Source organism: Desmodus rotundus, chromosome 7 (genome assembly GCF_022682495.2).
Source record: "Desmodus rotundus isolate HL8 chromosome 7, HLdesRot8A.1, whole genome shotgun sequence".
Classification (NCBI taxonomy): Eukaryota; Metazoa; Chordata; class Mammalia; order Chiroptera; family Phyllostomidae; genus Desmodus; species Desmodus rotundus.
The window spans coordinates 75,019,492-75,038,375 of record NC_071393.1 but is presented as its reverse complement, the minus strand read 5'-3'; the positions used below and the strand labels follow the sequence as shown (position 1 = coordinate 75,038,375).

Here is an 18,884-nt window from a genome sequence, read left to right as displayed (position 1 = left end):
AAAATCAATAAACATAATTTCAGGTGAGGATTAAAAAAATAAATTTAAAAATAAATAAATAAATTTAAAAAGAAAAGGAGCATGAAGATCTTCATCTTTGGGGCCAGTCATACTTGAGGGGTACCCTGATGTCAGGAAAGGTACAAGCGAACCAAACAGGGATCGATGGGCGTGAGACAGCTATGTTACTGCAGCGCCCGACAGGTACAGTGTTCATGCTTTTGGACGTGCCAGTTTTTTTAACTCACTGCACTGAGAGATTTTCTACAGGAATTTAGCCTCAACTTTGTATTTAAGTCAAGGGAAAGATTTCTCTTTACACAGCTTTGCAGGTATACCTAAAACTAATAAAACGGAAAATATTCACATATATCTTATTTTCTAGCTTTACTTATGAATCAAATGTGAGTTTAGGGAAGCTGGATAAAAGACGAAAACAAAATACAAATTTAAAGGAAAAGATTAGAATTTATAAAAGCCATCTGCTGATCTTTTCCTGTTCTGATCCTCTTCCTCATTCTTTTGCTATCACCATGAAAACATATTTGATGTAGCCCACCTGACGTGCATCAGAAGCTGCAAAGCTTTCGGACCTGCCCTCAGTCACATTTTGGAGTTCTTTACCTGACGTTCATTTTAGTGGCGGAGAGAGTGGAGCGCTTGACCGACCCTCTCACACACAAGCTGCTCTGATCTGCAGCGCCCCGGGCCCGGCCCTGTGAACGCCGCTGGCTCGCAGGCGTCCGAACCGTGGAGACTCTCCCTTGGAGACCAACTGGAGTTGCCACCGCGTGCTTAGTGATGGGCTGCTTCTGCAGAAAGGCAAGTGCACCATTAAAGTTTGACCTCTGAGACAGTATTGTCTCCTTGGCAAAGTGCAGAAGAGCACCCCCATTTATCCTGTTTCATCCCCACTCTTAGCCTCACTACCTCATCCTTTCCTCCCTGCTGTGGTGGCTCTGATTTAACAGTAACCTCTGGATGTACTGAGTAAAGCCATTCCCGACTCCCAAGTAGCAAGGCATTTTCTAACTAGAGAAATAATGTGGCTTAAAGAGATCCTAGGGCCAGAAAGGGAGAATAAGTAGGTTCTCTTGGAGATGAGGTAACTTTGAGAGAATGACATGTAGATTATTAAATACAAACTCAAAGAAGAACCTGTAACATGATTAGCACGTAGAATCTACAAATAATTCCACCCCTACTTCACCCCCACATAGTTTTTAAAAATTCTTAAAAACTAAAAACCTAAAGAAAAGAAGGGAGGGAGGAAAGTGCTCTCTCTGTAATGGCCGAGAAGAGCTCCACGTAGGTTATCACTTGCCAAGGCAGACAGTAATTGGATGTTTTATTGTCATTAGTCTAGGCTCTGGTGTAAGCAGAAGAAGTGGCACTTCACTAACTGACAACAGAGGCAGGACGACCGAAATCCACAATGAAAAGCCAAATGACAAAAGAATTCTGATTACTCCTATAAATATGAACAACTAGAGAATTATGTTAACTTCTCATTCTGACATGCAAGCAGAAGAATGCCAATGTCGAGAGACAAATTTAAAACAACATTTAGTGAATACACATCTTTACCATAAGCTGAGGACTCAGGCCAGAGGTACAAGGTATACTGTTGTATCTAATCACACCTTTTATCCTTCTTCTATGCACCCCCTAAAATTCCCCTTTCCTCACGCTGTCTCCCTGCAGTCCACAACTGGTGCCAGGACCGTCGGCTCTGCGTCTTTGCTTGAACACCATACAATGCACAATGTATAAATGATTCTACTTGTGCCGAGAGCCCACCTTCTTGGCTTTGTTTCAGGTAGAACGTTATACTGCTGACTCTGGGGGTGCTAATTCATTCTGTTAGCCACACATCCAATCAACCCCTCCCTTTCTTTCAGCAATAAAAATCTTGTTCTAACGAAAAAAGGAACTCAGTCATTAATACACAAATAAAAACATGGGTTGTAGATTAAACATAGGGAAAAAGAACAAAACGGTAAGTAGAAACGTAAGAGCACACTCTTGTGATCTTGGGACAGGTAGTGCATGACCAAATTCAGAGCCTTAAAAGAAAAAGCTGGATAGATTTAACTAAAAATGAAAAACACTTCCTACAAGGTAAAAAGCCACCATTAATATAGTTAAAAGATAAACTGTGGGAAAATATTTGTAACATAACATATATCATTATATAGATTAATGACTTATAAATGTGCAAAATTTTAAAAGAAGTTCAAAGAAAAATAGCCAATTGTAACATAAAAAAAGATATATAACATATAAACAGCCTGTAACAGAATGATTACAGAGATACCAACTGGGATTTTTTTCATATTATCAAAGTTTTAAAACTTTGATCATTATCACTGTTAACGAAGTAAGCACGCTCGCATCTCAGGGGGCCGTTTGGCAGCAAATCAAAGGGGGGGGGGTCCCCTCTCTAATTGTGAAAATCAAGGAAAGACGATTTGCTCACTTAGTATTATCACTATCCAAATGACCAATCCCCAAACTTCCTATCAGCTATGGCGAAGTCACTGTAATTACCTTCATTCTCCATTCTCCAAGTGGGTCCAATACTAAATAACCCATCCGTAGGCCGAGCCCTTAAATAAGGGTTGTGGGGTGGGATTTAGAACTAAACTCATTCAGATGGGGCTGGCACTAAAAAATAAGATAAGCCACTCATTTATTCAACACATCTTCAAGGCTACACTCAAGTTCACCGTTGAGACAGTTGTCCTGCCCTTTACTTCTACCTGGAAAATCAACTCACCCATGTGACGTCATACAGAAAGCTTGACTGTCAATCAAGTACGTACGTAAGCAGACCTAGCTCCATGGTAAGGAAAACGAATGGCCCTGTGTCCTGGGCATATTCGCCACTAGCCAAGCCTATGCAGAAACAGAAGCTAAATGTCTACTTTCAGTGGTGTCAGCATGGGCGTCTTGTCCCATTCAATTGAACTTGCATGCAACCGTGAGTGCAAAGATACCCAGTCCTGCTAATATTTAAGGAAGTATTGTGGACACACTGAGCATCGCTGCTCTGATTCTCCACCCCTGCTGTTCGGCCAGTGTGCAGGAATGGCGACGTTTAAAGCCATGACGTGGCTTTGGTGCTGTTTGCTGGAAGACTGACTGACAGCGTCTTCAATTGTGCAACAGTGGTTTTATACATCTGTCCAAATGAATGTTTATTTCCCAAGATTAAGCTTCTCACTGAGAAGCTTATGTGTTTTTTAAATTATTATTTAGAATTTATCACCCAGTGCATCTCCCTGTTGGCATCAGCATCAGAATACTCAAAACTCAACTGAGCGATAAAATGACAATGTCCCTGCTAACGGTGCTCATTTTCGGCCCTTTCTAAATCACCTTTATACTGTTTTGTGTTGTAATACTACAAACTGCCTCAAATTCTTCGTGAGAAATAGCAGGTGGTTGGTTATGTACTAAGAGTTCTAAAATAAATGTTTCCCAGGCCTCTGTGGCGCCCCATGAATACCAGATACCAAGTAAGGCAACAGCATCAACTTTCTAGGATGGTACCAGCTCACTGCCCTGCTAACCCAGCCTCAGAAGTAGAGTCCTGTAGGACCTGGACTGAAGGCTCCCAGGGAGCTCAGTTATCACTGAAAGCCTTTAAGTTAGCCACTGCTAGTCACCCCTTTTTCCTCTGTGTGAGAGACAGGAAAAGATAAGTAGGAAACAGAGTAGTAACTTATTGCCACTTTGGAATTAATTCTGTATAGTGAGGTGTCACTGTTTTATCTGGAGGGATTTGTAAATTCTCATGGCGGGTGGCAGGGTGGGGCGGGCAGGTGAGTGGGGGGAGCAATTTAAGACAATAAAGATACATTACACTCAAACAAATCTGTTCCACTAATGGAGTAATAGAAAGCTGGCTGTATTAACCATGGTGTACACACAGTATCAACATTAAAATAAAATATTTTAGCTCTGTCCAGTGCGGCTCACTGGCAGGTTGAGGGTTTGATTCCAAGTCAGGGCGACCCCGGTTGGGGCTTGTACAAAAGGCAACTAATCGATGTTTCTCTTGCTCTCTCCCCCTAACCACCCCTCCCTTCTTCTCTCTAAAAGCAATGAAAACAAAAAGTCCTTGGGTGGGAATTTAAAGAAAAAAAAATCAAATATCTTAGTCCAATTAAGAACATAATTACCTTTAGTTCATTAAGTAAATTGTGTTGTTCAAAATGTTTCTTTTTTCTCTTGACATACTGATCAATGGACTCCATTTCCTTAAAACGAGCCTCATGAAGTTTCTTAAAGTCTAGAACATTCCACAAAAGATGAAAATTAGTAACAAAACAAAATCCATTTATTCACCTTCTCTTTGTACTTCTGTTAACACTTATTTTCTTTTCAGCATCTCTGACATTCAATTTCAACATCATCTTTACCAAAATTTAATTTCAAAACATTTAGTTTTTGGAACTCAGGGATAAAACATATCCTAAAAATTATCAAACATTATCACTGTCTCTCCACTGGCCATTTCACTGCGTACTGATGTTTTGGTTTAGCCTAGAGGGTAAGAAAAGAATGGCAGATTTGTCCTCTCACCTCAGCAATTAATCCCATGGTATCATTTAACCATAAACTTGATGTTTTAAAATGTTTAGAAAGCTCTATGCCAAGCACTGGCATACCTTTTCTGTAAAGGCAGGCAGTAAATATTTTAGGCTTTGTGGCCACAAACGGTATGGTCTGTCTCGTATTCTTCTTTTCTAATACAACCCTTTAAAGCTGCAAAAACCATTCTTAGCTCAAGGGCTATATGTAAGATAGGCCAAGGCAGCCAGTAGTTTGTTGGCCGCTGCTCTGTGCTATTTTAATTAATTGAATATATATGTACATTCTAACTCCCTGGCAAATGTTCCCTGGCCAGGTAGCTCCGTTGGTTAGAACATCGTCCAGACGCGCCAAGGTTGCCGGCTTGATCCCCGGGCGGGGCACATGCAAGAATCAACCAGTGACTGCATAAACGAGTGGAACGGCAAATCGATCTTCCTCTCTCTCTAAAATCAATTTTAAAAAAGTATTTTAATTAAGTATATGAATTTCTAATATATGCTAAGCACTCAATCAATATTCTATGTGCCAAGCAATAGGGCAGAACTACTTGTTCAAAAAATGGAGTCCCTTAGACTTATTACTTTTTTTTAAAAAAAGGGAATTTATTACAAGGTGGACACTGTGCCAAGAACTTTACAGACATTTCATTCTCAGATATTTATTGAATACTTGCTGCATGCTCGTTACTGCTCTAGGTAATCAGAAGTAGAAAAGTAAGTCTCAATTAATCTACGTATCAGCCTGATGACATACGCAGTACAACCATTCCCACTTTTCACTGAGGAAGAGGGTTCACTGAGGGTGAGTGAGTTGCCCGAGGTCCGCGGCCGGAAAGTGAGAACGCAGACGCGGCCCGAGGTCCGGTCGGGCCCTGGGGCGGCAGCACACTGACTCTCCACAGCGGCGGGGCCGCAGTCACTTTGCCTCTTTGTGCGCGAAACTTACTTGGAGTCGTGCTTGCAATTCTTTTATTTTTTCCAGATTTGGAAAACCCATCTGTGTAGACCGACTTCTTTCTTTCTGAAGGTACCTTTGAATCTTCATTACCTGAATACAAAGATACAGAACTAATGAAGAGATTTCAACAAACTCCTGCCACTGACAAAGGTCTGAAAGTCAACACAAGCATACTCAGGTGACAGGCTCTGCCACGGCAGCGGGAGCCACGGCAGGCAGGGCGCACAGAGAACTCGCTACAACTCCGCTAAAATCTTAGCTCCCCTGCTTCAAGTAGGCAGAAATGTTATGCTGCCTGGTATAGAAGTTATACCAGAACTTTAAAAACACTTTTTTCAGAGCTTTTGCTATAAACATTTTATTATTATAACTGGAATGATAAAAATCACACAATCCCACCAGCCTAGGAAACACCATTAGCATTCTGGCATATTTCCCCAGGTCCTTCGCATCTATACAGGGGCTTCTGCTTGGACCATGGCTCTAAAACCAGAGAGAAAAGTTCTGTGAAAAAAGAAAAGAAAGGATTTTTACAGAGTCAGAGTCATTCTTCACAAGATACTTAATTACAAATGTAAAAATAGTTAACTTTAGCCATGGCTAGTGTGGCTCAGTGGATTGAGCGTTGGCCTGTGAATGAAAAGGTTGCCGGTTTGATTCCCAGCCCCCATGCACACCTGCCCGGGGTTGAGGGCCAGGTCCCCAGTTAGGGTGTGAGAGGCTACCCATAGATGTGTCTCTCACCTATTCCCTCCTCTTACTCCCTCCCTTCCCCTCTCTCTAAAAAGTAAATATAAAAAGAAAAATAGTAACTTCACAGAGAAGCAACTTAATAGACACCACCAAAACCGGATGATGGAAGTTAACTGACTACTCCCAGGGCAAACTAACCCCTGGACTTTCTCAGGTGCTGACTCTGAAGGACACATCATCACTCCGCAGGACTCCGGCCACAAGTGGCTGACCTGAACCATCAGCACTCAGAGGACCCGCCACCCGCCCTGCCAAACCTGCCTGTATTAAAAATACCAAAGTCCTGAAAGACAATGGGAGACTAAGAATTAAAGGCTCGAGTAGATTAAAGAAAGATGACAGTGAACTGCAAAGGATGAGCTTAGACTTTCCTTTAAGAGACATAACTGATGGAATTATATTGGAATAATTGCTGAAATAATTGATGCAACTAAGTAAGATCTACATAGATTAGATCAGAATTTCTCACACTTTCTAGTCTCAGAATCCTTTTATACTCTCAAAAATTATTGAGGCCCCCAAAGAATTTTTTTCATGTATACTAGTTATATCTATTAATATGTGCTAAACACTTAAAAACATTTGATCTACTAAAATTAACAATATGGCCATTAAACGTTAACAAATAAATTTATGAAAAATGGCTAAAATTTCCAACAAAAATAGTGAGTAGAGTAGCATTTCTTTTTTACAATTTCTTTCATGTTTGACTTATAAAAGGCATTTGGATTCTCTGCTTCAGAGATGTATGCTGTGAAATGTTGTTTTGGTTGATGTAAACATACCTGAAGGCAAATCTTGCCACACGCAGATGTGTGGTTGAAAGGAAAGAGTATTTTAATGGCCTTTGCAGAAAACCGTGGGTATTCTTTGACATTGTGCCGTAACTTGAGAAGCAGTAGTTCCTAAAGGTTAGCTGCCACATGGAGTATGAAGCCGCATGGATGAACTGTTTATACTCCAGCCATTTGCGAGAGAAGGTAGTTGTGTTCTTAAGAAATACACATCGAAGTGTTTAGGTTTGCGGAGAGGCACATATCTGCCACTCACTCTCACACAGTTCAGGAAAAAAATGTATACACAAATATGTATGGATATGTGTAGATAAATATACACAGAGAAAAAACGTAGTAAAGTGTTAACATCTGGGACATGCAGGTTAAAGATACACAGCAATTCTTGGTACTATTTTTGCAACTTTAAGTTTGCAAATTATGTCAAAAAAAGTTTAAAAAGTTCTCTTACCAGAAGCTAAGTACATGATCAGATTTTTCTCCTCCCAACAGCCTATGTTTCATTAGGCAAACTTGATTTAATGGGTCCACAACTCAGTTTTTCTATGACATAGAAAGTGAGTCCTAGACCTGTGTCTCCTGAATAAAATAATTGGTGGAATGGAGGACATTTGTAATTCCACGCCCTCTTCTGACTCTTTGTCATATTTTCTGACCACTCTCTAAATCACAATTTAAAAACGGGTATGTGAGGCATATGCACCCAAAGACAAAGGAAGGGCCAAACCTGGGGTGCTAATTAAAAACTGCAGCCCACCAGACTCACCTGATGAATCAGAGCCTCGAACTCCTGGAACTAGATTTAGGAAGAAATGCAAAATTCTGGGGCAAATGGGAAGGCCCATCATGGGAAATTCTGCATGGAACTGCTTGGTGGGCGCCAGCCAAGGCAGAGGGGCCGGGCTGAAATGAGCACTGAGGCACTGTTGCAGCCGGCGGGCTTCCTGAGGAATGGAACCAGAAAGTGCCAAGTCCTGCTGGGCATGTGAAATGGAAGTTTTCCGGTCTTACTGAAACAAGCTTTTAGTTGAGAAAATTTATGGGAGAGGTTTTTAGGAGGTTAGAGTCTACGAAGAATACACGTTTATCATAATAAAAATGGTCACACCATGGGAAGGTAGACTTCGCAGCTCCACTTAAATATCCTGGCTGAGCCCTGGCTGGTGGTGCTCAGTGGACTGAGTGCTGGCCTGTGAACCAAAGGGTCGTAGGTTCAATTCCCAGTCAGGGCACATGCCTGGGTTGCAGGCCAGGTCTCCAGTAGAGGATGCATGAGAGGCACCCACACATTGATGTTTCTGTCCTTCCCTTCACCTCTCTCTAAAAATAAAGTCTTTAAAAAAATACCCCACCTGAATAGGTGAACAGGTCTTTGCACCTGTCTCTGGAGTAGGCCAGAAGGAGCTAATGGTCAAAATACAGGTTCTCCTCATCACTGGATAGACATCAGCTTCCCTGAACTTCCCAGCTACCGTGCTTATCCTGGTTTCTATAACTGAAGATGATCTGAAGGCCTACGACATTTGGTTCTAACTTTTGCTTTGCCAAACCCTTAGAAGGTCTACATAATGATGTTATGGGTTGCACTCTTATCACCCCAAAAGATACGCTCAAATCTTTACCTCCAGAACTGTGATGTAACCTTATTTGGAAATAGGGTCTTCGTAGATATAATCAAGTTAAGGGGAGGTCATTAGGTGGATACCCTAATCCAACGTGACTGGTGTCTTTAGAAGCAGACAGGGAGAACGTCATACGACAGAGGCAGAAACAGTGATGCAGCTGCAAGCCAAGAAACACCAAGGGTCAGCTGCCACCACCAGGAGGCAGATCAGGCCAGGAAGAAGACCACCCAAGGTGGAGGAGGAGCATGGCCCTGCTGGCACCTTGGTGTCAGATGTCTCGCCCCCAGAACGTGAGAGAACAGACGTGTTGTTTTGAGGCGCCCCGTGTGTAGCGCTTTGTGACGGCAACCGCAGCAATGTGAGGCACGTGGCTGCCCTCGCAACATTGGGTATTGAGGCAACTGGCATACCATTTATTCTCCTTTTTCCTGAGGACACCGTATTCTCTACTCCTTTGCTCCCATCTGCTGGAGAAGGAACTTCTGCAGCAGTTCTGAGAATCTGGGTGTCCTGCTTTTCTTGATTCTGGAACTCAGTGGGATCACTTGTTTTTATCTCTGAATGATCCTGTTACATATTTTAAAAGGAAATGAATGATTTAAATGGTAAGTAAGAGGTTATCACATTTGAAAGTTGCTAAGAAAGTGCATCTTAAAAAGTTCTCATCACTAGAAAAACATTTTTGTAACTATGTATGGCGACACATATTAACTAGACATATGGTGCTCATTTTGCAATACGTACAAACGTCGATCGAATCATTAGGTTGTACCCCTGAAACTAAAGTAATCTTGTATGTCACTTACACCTCGATTTCAAAATATTATCATTAAATAATTTAAAAACATTGCCCTGGCTGGTGTGGCTCAGTGGATTGAGCGCCAGCCTGTGAACCAAAGGGTTTGATTTCCAGTCAGGGCACACGCCTGGGCTGCACACGCCGGGTCAGGTCTGGAGTTGGGGACATGCGAGAGGCAACCGATCAATGTTTCTCTCCCTCTCTCCATCCCTTCCCCTCTCTAAAAATAAGTAAATAAAATCTTTAAAAAAATGTAAAAACAGTCAGGTATTTTTTACAAAAAAGTAATCACTGCCTTCAAAACTAGGTACCAAGCTGAGAAGGGAAAGGAGTTAAAGAAAAGTAGGAGAGTAAGATTTTTCTTTCTTTTTTAAAAATTTTATTTATTTATTTTTAGAGAGAGGGGAAGGGAAGGAGAAAGAGAGGGAGAGAAATATCAATGTGTGGTTGCCTCTCTTGTGCTCTCCACTGGGGACCTGGCCTGCAACCCAGGCATGTGCCCTGATTGGGAATCGAACCTATGACCCTTTGGTTCGCAGCCCACGCTCAATCCTTTGAGCTACACCAGCCAGGGGTGGGAGAGTAAGATTTCTGTGTGGCAGATTTGGTTCCCTGCCTCACCAAGAGTCACAGCGTATGAATCTGGGACGAAGAGATGCTGGGGATCACTGGAAGGCACAAATGGCAGGACCGACTCTCTCAGGGATGAGAGACTAACACTAAGAGACCCTGACAGGCTAACGACTAAGGGACTGTACAAAGCTAGAAAATAAATACTAGGACCATGTTTTATAAAAATTACGTTTGAATGAAAGGATAATATAATCACAGTCCTCTCAAAGCAAGTGAGCGAGGCCCCTGTAATCACATGGCCTGGGACAGGATAGGAAAGAGAAAAAAAAAAAACACATTTAATGTTGGTTTTTCTTGCCTTCTTATTTACTACACCTCACTTAAGTAAACACTTAATGAAGGTTCACGTTTCTTCAACAAATATTTAACTCGTGCTTAATACTTAATAAGCGCTTCCCGAGTACCAGCACCTCGGCACACGGTGAGCAGCCTACACGCGGCAACATGCGTTCGTGGGGCTTACAACACAGGGTGTACCGCTACCTGACGGCATAAGGGAAGCACAAAGAAAGTTCCCTCGGAATATACCAATTCTGGTACGGGTTGTGGCTTCTGTTCAGTTTGCACATGTCCATTTACTTGGGAGTCGGGACTGCTGTCGATGGTCCTGTGCCTTCTCCTTGTTTTGGTGACATGCCCAGCTGGCTGCCTCTCAGCGTCTTCCCGGCTGGTCATCTGCATCTCGGTCTCATCACAAGAGGATGCAGAAGTCTGACTTTCATCCTGAAAAGAGACATTGATCTGCTATGTCCTATGTATAGAAAGAAGTATAATGCTCAGAAAGAATCAGCATTTAGACTGAATAAAAAACATACAGGACACATGCAAAAGATATTTTTAAAACTCGTGAGCACTAAATTACAGTCAAGGAGGAAAAGACATAGAGAGCATTCAAAAGGACATAATCACATTTAATAACCCAGGCTAAAAGACTAGGCTAGGAAAGCATGCAACATTATTTTAGTGTGAGTAAATAAGGAAATTATTAAAAGTGTTTTAATTTATTGAATATATGCTATGTGCCGGGCAGTATACTGTAACAGTATAACTAACAGTAATTGCAGCTAATACGAAGCTTTTTTGGACGGTGTGTATAGTTACCTCATGGCAGGCCAGGTCCCCAGTAGGGGGTGCGCAAGCACACACTGATGTTTCTCTGTCCCTCTCCCTCCCTTCCCCTCTCTAAAAATAAATAAATAAAATCTTTAAAAAAAAAAAATCAAATACTAATGAGATTATAATGAAAAGTAATTTGTTCTCTGCATAGCCTTCCTATTTCTCAGGTTTAATCTCAGGTGGTTGCTTATACATCACTAGTGATTTGCTGAAGAGATATCCACTTACATTTTTTTTTTTCACCTATATTTTCAGTAGCTATTTTTAGTGCCTATCACGTGCTAAAATTAGCTCATTCGCACCACTCATCTCCCCACCTTCTTCCTAACAGACTCCTACCACATTAGTCACTCTTAATACTTACCTCTGTAGTTTTGAACATAAAGACCTTAAGTCTTTTTCTACAACTATACATGAAACATCTAGCTTGTAAACTTATTAGCACCCTTATATGTCCCCTCACCTCTCAACTTCTGTCATCTATTCTTTTTAAGTTCCCAGGTTGCTAACATTACAGCCTGTTATGTAACCTTAATTGAATCATCTGTGCCTTTTCTGGGTAGCTGGATTCTAAAAGCTGATAAATGAATAAATTACTGTAAGGCTTTTTAAAAAAAGACTTATCTATCTATCTATCTATCTATTTATTGAGGGGAAGGGAGGGAGAAAGAGAGGAAGAGAAACATCAGCGTGAGAGAGAAACATTGACTGGTCTCGGAAGCGCTCCGAACCCACCACCCAGGCACGCGCGTGCCTGCGGATCAAATCTGCGCCCGCCCTTTCGTTTTGTGGGGTGATGCCTAACCCACTGAGCCACACCAGTCAGGGTATAAGGTTGTGTTTTGTTTTGTTTTAAGCTTTTGTTTTCTATATCATCTTTGTTTTCTTTAGGGTAATCTTTTTCATTTTGTTTATCTTAAGCTCTCTCAGGCTATAGGCTTTCCTCAAATGTCTTTGACTGTTGGCCTTTTATTCATATTTCAGAGCGAAAACCTCATTAGTAGCTTGATGTGTGAGTGCCTGTTATCCGGTGAGATCCGACCTACCAGCTTCCTTAGGCAGGGAGGAGGCTATCACACCTGGGAACCCTGAATGCCAGAAGGCATTCGCTTGATAACCATTTAATTTCCTTACAGAGAAACCTTCTAACGTTCCGACTGTAGTAGACACCTGCCACTCTGCACGTGAAGTAGATGAAGTAGACTGCTTTGTATCTTGACTTCTCAGTCCATTTTACTGCGGTACCCGGGCCCCACCTTCTGAGAGTGTAGTTGCCCTGGCTTTTGGTGAGGCTCAGTGCAACCCGGGCACGTGCCCTGACCCGGAATTGAACTGGAGACCTTTTGGTTTGCGGGACGACACCCAACCCCTGAGCCACACCAGCCAGGGCTATCCTTAATGATTTAAAACATGCATGTGCGTACATATAAATGAAATGATTTATTTGATTTCAAATAATTCAAAAACTTTCAATTAATTGAAATTTTTTTTTCTATTTTTAGTTAATTAAATCCTGGAATCAGAAAAATTTTGAATACTGAAAGTTTAAAAATGTTTGCAACTTGGAATGTAGTTACAGAGATGAGAAAGTTAGGTTTTCAGTTCATGTTTATATTTGCCTTCATTTCCAGGTATAGAGCAGATGCTCGCCAGGCCCAGTTGCTTTCGGCCTTCCAACACGTTCCTCTGCCTCAAGGGAGGAAACCGGCCCTAAGGAAGCAACCGTTGACCCTTCTGGTGCCGTGCCTTCTCAGCACCCGCTGGTGTGGATGCAGAGCAGCCCGGACAACCTGCCCGGCGGCAGTGGCTTGCAGTGCGCTGCAGCTCTCCCTCACAGTCCTCACTTCCTTTGACTCTCCCAAGACTCACGCAGCAGAGCCGGGAACTAAGAGTCAAGGAGCACGAGTTTCCCCAGGTCACACGAACCAGGGTTGTTCTGACTCGCAATAGACTTCCCTCCCTACTCACACCATGCTATCGCTTATACTTTTTGGCAACTAGTAGTTAACTTTCGCATTTGTACGGGAACGTTTTATTCAACACATTACTTGCTGCAAGGCAGTTTTGCCATTTTTCCCCAGTAGTTATACTGAAAGGACTGACTATAACCAATAATGATCTCTCTGGTAAGAAACAGCATGTCTTAAAGGCCACCACTAATTGTGCTTATCATTCATTAACTAAATATGATAGTTTTGCTAAACAGCTGATGAGAATCTTTACTTACCTGATTTTCATTTTCTTTTCTAGCTTGCTGTTTCAGGTGGGCTTTCAAGGATTTTAGCAACTTGTCTGCCTGCAGGAAAGTTAAAGATTTTTAACAGTAGAGCCAAAAATCAAATATGCAAGACAGATACACTGAAAGTTTTCTCTGGTTCTTGTATTCAAGCGTCCTTTGGGCAGGCTCTGGGAATACAATGAAGACCAAAATGGAATTGGTCTTTGCCCTCACAGATTTCCCAGCAGAGTGAAGTCAGAAAAGGGTAGCGGCAATGAGAGCGCGGTGGGGGCAGGGCCAACACGGGGAAGCTCAGGATGTTGTGAGAGAACACGGTGTGCTTGTCCACTAGGGTGGAGACTTCGGCAGGTCACTGAATACTCCAGTTCTACGCTACATACGTGATGCCTCTAGCTGCTGATGTCTGAAGGACGATTAGGACTAGAGAGTGGGATGTAGGGGAAAGGGTAAAAAAAATAGGGAAGGCAAGAATGAGGGTAAAGTTTGCAAACCTATAGTTCAGTGTGGCTGGAGTGTGGAGATGTTGAAGGAGATGCTGAGAGAATGCTGGGAAAGTGGGCAGGGCCTGAGCCCTTCAAGTCTTGTAAGCTTCTTAAGTACATAATTTCTACCCTTGGGGTAAAGGGCAGTCTCTGAAGAATCCGCAGCAGGGCAGTGGGTGACCAGTTTTGCCTTACTCAGAATGACCACTCTGGCTGAACAATGTGCAGGACGCACTGGACGAGGGTCAGATGGAAGACAGGGAAACCAGAGATGACTGCAGTAGGCGCTAGAAGAGGGCGGAGGGCTATGGTTGCATTCAAAACCTTCCTAGGGAGTAAAATCAGCGTGAATGTGGGGGGCGAGGAAGGGGGAAAGTGTTACACCCAGCCCGCTGGCTGGGGCAGCTGGTGGAGTGCGGTGGGGGTCCCTAAGGTGGGGGGTGCCAAAGGGGAGGCTGTCTTACTGAGGAGGAAGGTTACAGGTCCCTGGGGGAAGGGCTCCTAGTTTCTCTTCCCACCTTAGGAAACCTTGTTCCTTCCTAAAAGAGGAATACTAATCCGACTGTTGTTTTCTTATGCATATTCATTGCGTTCTCTTTTCCTCCACTTCTACCCAGCCAAGTGGTTGACAGCCAGACTCCTTTCTCAAGGCGACCCAGCCACTAGGCTTGGCACTTCTCTGGCCACATTTATCATTAATCATGTGTCCAGGAGAGAGTGGCTGAGATCCTGATTTGGTTTGGGCTTTGGGGGACAGGAGAGGCTGCGTTTAGGGTGTGAAGCACGCGCTCCAGCCCATTTTACCAGAATGCTCCGCACCATACCAGCTAGTAAGAAGGTGGTACCTTATTTTCTACTTGCCTTTGTTCCTTGTGAGACAGGCTACTAAGCCAGGATTAACGGGCAAGGGAAAGTGAGACATGTAGATAATGAACAGTCGGGCAGCCATCTAGTAGTAAATCCCATCTTTCTTAAACCAAGGACACTTAAGAGCAAATGGTTTACACTTCTCCCCAACCAGAGGGTAAAGAGTTTAACTCACCCTACTCAGGGAGACAGAGCAGAAATCCAATTAGCACCATTTGTGCCAACCACCCCCAGGACAGATGAAGTTAGGGGAATGCAGTATAAATCTCATTTTGGCCCATCAGCATAAAGCTGATGACTATTCTATTGACATCCTCCCCTAAGACCTCCCTAAACTCCCACCTTTAAAATCCCTAATGCGCCCTCCCCCCAAAACCAAAACAAAAACAAAAATCAAAGTCGCAGCACACGCTCCCCCTCTCAGGGGCATGCACACTTCCCCCCACAGGCATGGCATCTCCTGAACTCTAAGGGTCCCCATGGGGCTTGCAGCCAGGGAGCAAAGGGCAGTGGCAGCTCGTCCTGGGCTGACCCCTGAACCTTTCCCAGGGCGCCTTTCCTCAGACTTCTTAGTGAGCCAAAGCAGCCCCACCTAGGCTCATTTCCCCACTTGCCCCTCCCCTCTTGCTTCTAGGCCCTTCCTTGTTTCATTATCCCCGTCATTAATAAATATACTCTGAAAATCACCTAGACTTGTGAAATCTCTCCTGTACCAAGTCAATAACCCACACACTATGGGCGGGCCCTAGCAGACCTGCTCAGGGCCAGCTCCCCCTTCCTGTAACACTGGAGCCTCTCTTGGGGTTGTCCCTGTGCAGGGGATGATCAGCAGGGCAGAATGTAGGCATTCTTGGTTCTCCTGTCGCTAACATCTTCCCCCACCAACCACTTTACTGGAGTATGGTTGGCATACGGAAGCTGTAGATATTTAATATACACAACTTGACGTGTTTGGAGTTAAGTATACACCCATAAATCCATCATCACTGCCATAAGCAATCCATCACCTCCAACAGTTTCCTACACACTTTTGGGTTTCTTGGTGATATCCCCCTAGCAAATTTTTAGGTATATGATACAGTATTGCTAATCATAAAGTCTACATCATACAGACATCCGGGACACCTTGAAATGTCATGAAAATCTCAGCCAACACACAACGATGACATGGGGTGCATGTGGCAGAGCCAAGGGGGTGCTTCTAGCAGGTTGTGTGATACGGGGCGATGCTAAGAGGGAGAGCTGGAGGCACAGATGTTGTACCGGCACACACTCATTCACTCTCTGCATGCGCACTGATGGTGTCTAACACTGTCCTGGGCAACGGAGAGACAGTGGTGAACCAAAGAGGTAAGGCCTCCGCCTTCGGGAGCCTCAGGTAGCGGAATAGTAGGAGAACCGCCTATCAACCCAGTGAGCTGAAACAAATATGGCATCAGGTTCTACAAAACAGAAAACAGCACTGGTAACTAGATTGGGGGCACTACCCGAGTTAGGGTGATCAGGAATGGCCTCTCAGAGATGTGACTTCTGAGGTGAGATGTGAGTCAGAAGCCAACGCAGCAGGTGAAGATGGGAGGGAGGAGCATTCCAAGCAGCGGACACCAAGCCCAGAGGGCCTGGGATGGTTGGTGAACGTGAAGGACAGAAAGAGGCTGCAGGGTGAACACCTGGGCAGGTGGAGGGCAGGGAGGTGACCAAAGGCTGGGTTAGGACAGGGCTGCAGGCTACAGCTGGCAGTGGGGATTTCTTCCTCTTAACTAACTAGCTATTACAAAAAATAAGTCCATAGAAAAGTCGAAATAGTTCAGTACATACTCTTATACTCCCCACCTGGATTCGATACTTGTTAATATTGCCTCATGTTTGCTTTCTCTCTGTATTAATATACTTCTTACTGTGCTATTTCAAAGTAAGTCCCAGACATGATACTTCACCACTAAACACATCAGCCACATCTGCTAAAAATAAGGAGATATTTTCCTATATAACCTTGAATGAATTATCATACCCAGGAAAGGTAATGATTTCCTAGTACCCTCTGATACACAGCCCACAATCAAATTTCCTCGACTGTCTCCGAAGTTAGCTGTTTTCTTTTTAAAAACTTCCCTTCAAATCAGGATCAAGCCAAGTTTCTCATTATTACTTGTGGAGGAGTTTGGATTTTATTTTAGGTGTAAGGAAAGTCACTGAGGGGCACTGAGCAGAAAGAAAAGGACACGTTCTAAGTTCCAAATAGTTTCCACTACCAAGAGGACACTATCGTGAGGCATGAGTAGAGGCAAGGAGAGCATCAGACAGGCTGAAGCAGAGGCCAAGGGGCGAGGGTGCCACAGCCTAGGCTGTAGCACTGGAGATGGTGCAGAGGCCAGATTTCAAGTTACTGCAGAGGAAGAGCTGACCAGGGTGGGCGGTTGTGAGCAGTGAAGGGAGGAAGGAGAGTGATCTAAAGTGGGTCTGAATCATTTACTGAGAATGGGAAGAGATCTTAATTGTTTTGAACTGACCAAGCTGTTGTAAGATGCCCTTAAATACAGGAGTCAGCAGCTCAGGGGAGAGGTCGCACAGGAGATGGTGGATTTCGGAGTCATTTGTCCTAGAAGAATGGATAAGGTCACCAAGGGAGAAAGCACAGCTAGAGAAAAGGCCCAGGAGAGAACTCTGGGCACTCCACAGTCAGAGATTTGGCAGAGGAAGACCAGCAAAGGAGACTAGAAAAAAGTGCTAGTGAGGCCGGACAAAATGAAATACCAAACAGATGGACCACCAGCCTTGTAAGATGCAGGGCAGGGCTTCAATAGGAGCAATGTCAGTGGAAAAGAACAGAGAGATTGGGCAGTACATGAAGGATGTGGGGTCAGGAGAGTTTATTTTTTTAAAAGATGGTGATATTTGTAAGTTATATGAATGTCTAACCACTATGCTGTACACCTGAAACTAACTAACACGATATTGCCTGGCAATTGTAAGTAAAAAATTTTTTAAAAGATTTTATTTACTTATTTTTAGAGAAAGGGTAAGGGAGAGAGAAAGAGAGGGAGAGAAACATCAATGTGTGGCTGCCTCTCATGCACCCCCACGGGGGACCTGGCCTGCAACCCAGGCATGTGCCCTGACTGGGAATCAAACTGGCGACCCTTTGGTTTCTAGGCCGGTGCTCAAGCCACACCAGCCAGGGTGTGAAAAAAAAATTTTTTAAATAGGTGATGTTAAGATTTGATTGTATGCATCATGGAAACGAGCAGCAGAATGGGAGAAACTGTCTCAGGAGAGAGACATTACAGGGGTGTACCACAGAGAAAGAAACAGGATCCCCAGCACAAACAGCAAGGCTGCCCTCAGGCACAGCCTGTTACAGTAGCAGGAGGGAGGCAGAGTAGGCAGGGACAGGTGCAGGCTGCCTGCAGTGTTTGGGGGTGGAAAGATGAGGTAATGCTCAGCTGATTGCATCTATTTTTCCATGGCATATGAGGAGAAGTCATCAAGTGAGGGAAGGGGAGTCGATCTGAGGGAAGAAGATATGAAATAATTGTCCTTAAAAATGGGAAAGTTAATGAGTACCAAGAAGTATGAGAGAATCAAATGGCACTTTTACAATTTATGCTCATAAATTTAAATTAAATTCAGCCAACAAACTTAGGTGATTTTTTTCCCAGCCAGGATCAGCTGGTATAGGCAAGGATTATGCACAAAGCTGAGTTTAATCAGGCTTAGAGTTTTGCCAGGTGAGGGAGGAGCGCTGCAAGTGGAAACAGGGCTGGTCTCTGTAATCTAAACTGGCCTGAAGGAGAGGGAGGGCCTGCGCAGGAAGAGAAAAGGACTGGCGGCCAAAATACACACTAGTAACTGCCTCCTTCATTTTGCTTTACCACTAGTAACAGTATCTGGATCAAGAGCTAATATTTTCTCTTCTAAATTTATTTAGAATGTTATCATGCTGGTGATAACATTTTTTAAAATATCAAATCTTGAAAATTTCTTAGAGTAATTTATTCATTTTTTGCGAAGTACTTG

At 43.4% G+C, this 18,884-nt stretch overlaps 1 protein-coding gene across 3 annotated transcripts in view; it reads right to left on the bottom strand.

The window, feature by feature from the left end:
- NUSAP1 (nucleolar and spindle associated protein 1) overlaps nt 1-18,884 on the bottom strand; it is a 31,725-nt gene that overhangs the window by 10,612 nt on the left and 2,229 nt on the right. The window contains exons 2-7 of one of the 3 annotated variants that reach the window (XM_053928990.2): nt 13,507-13,575; nt 10,647-10,886; nt 9,142-9,298; nt 5,548-5,649; nt 4,188-4,297; nt 625-812 (exon numbers count right to left, since the gene is read on the bottom strand). In XM_053928990.2, coding sequence (XP_053784965.1) covers nt 625-812; nt 4,188-4,297; nt 5,548-5,649; nt 9,142-9,298; nt 10,647-10,886; nt 13,507-13,575 — 866 coding nt within the window. The remainder of the gene's footprint in view (nt 1-624; nt 813-4,187; nt 4,298-5,547; nt 5,650-9,141; nt 9,299-10,646; nt 10,887-13,506; nt 13,576-18,884) is intronic. The other 2 variants (XM_053928991.2, XM_045201863.3) reach the window with 2 other exon arrangements.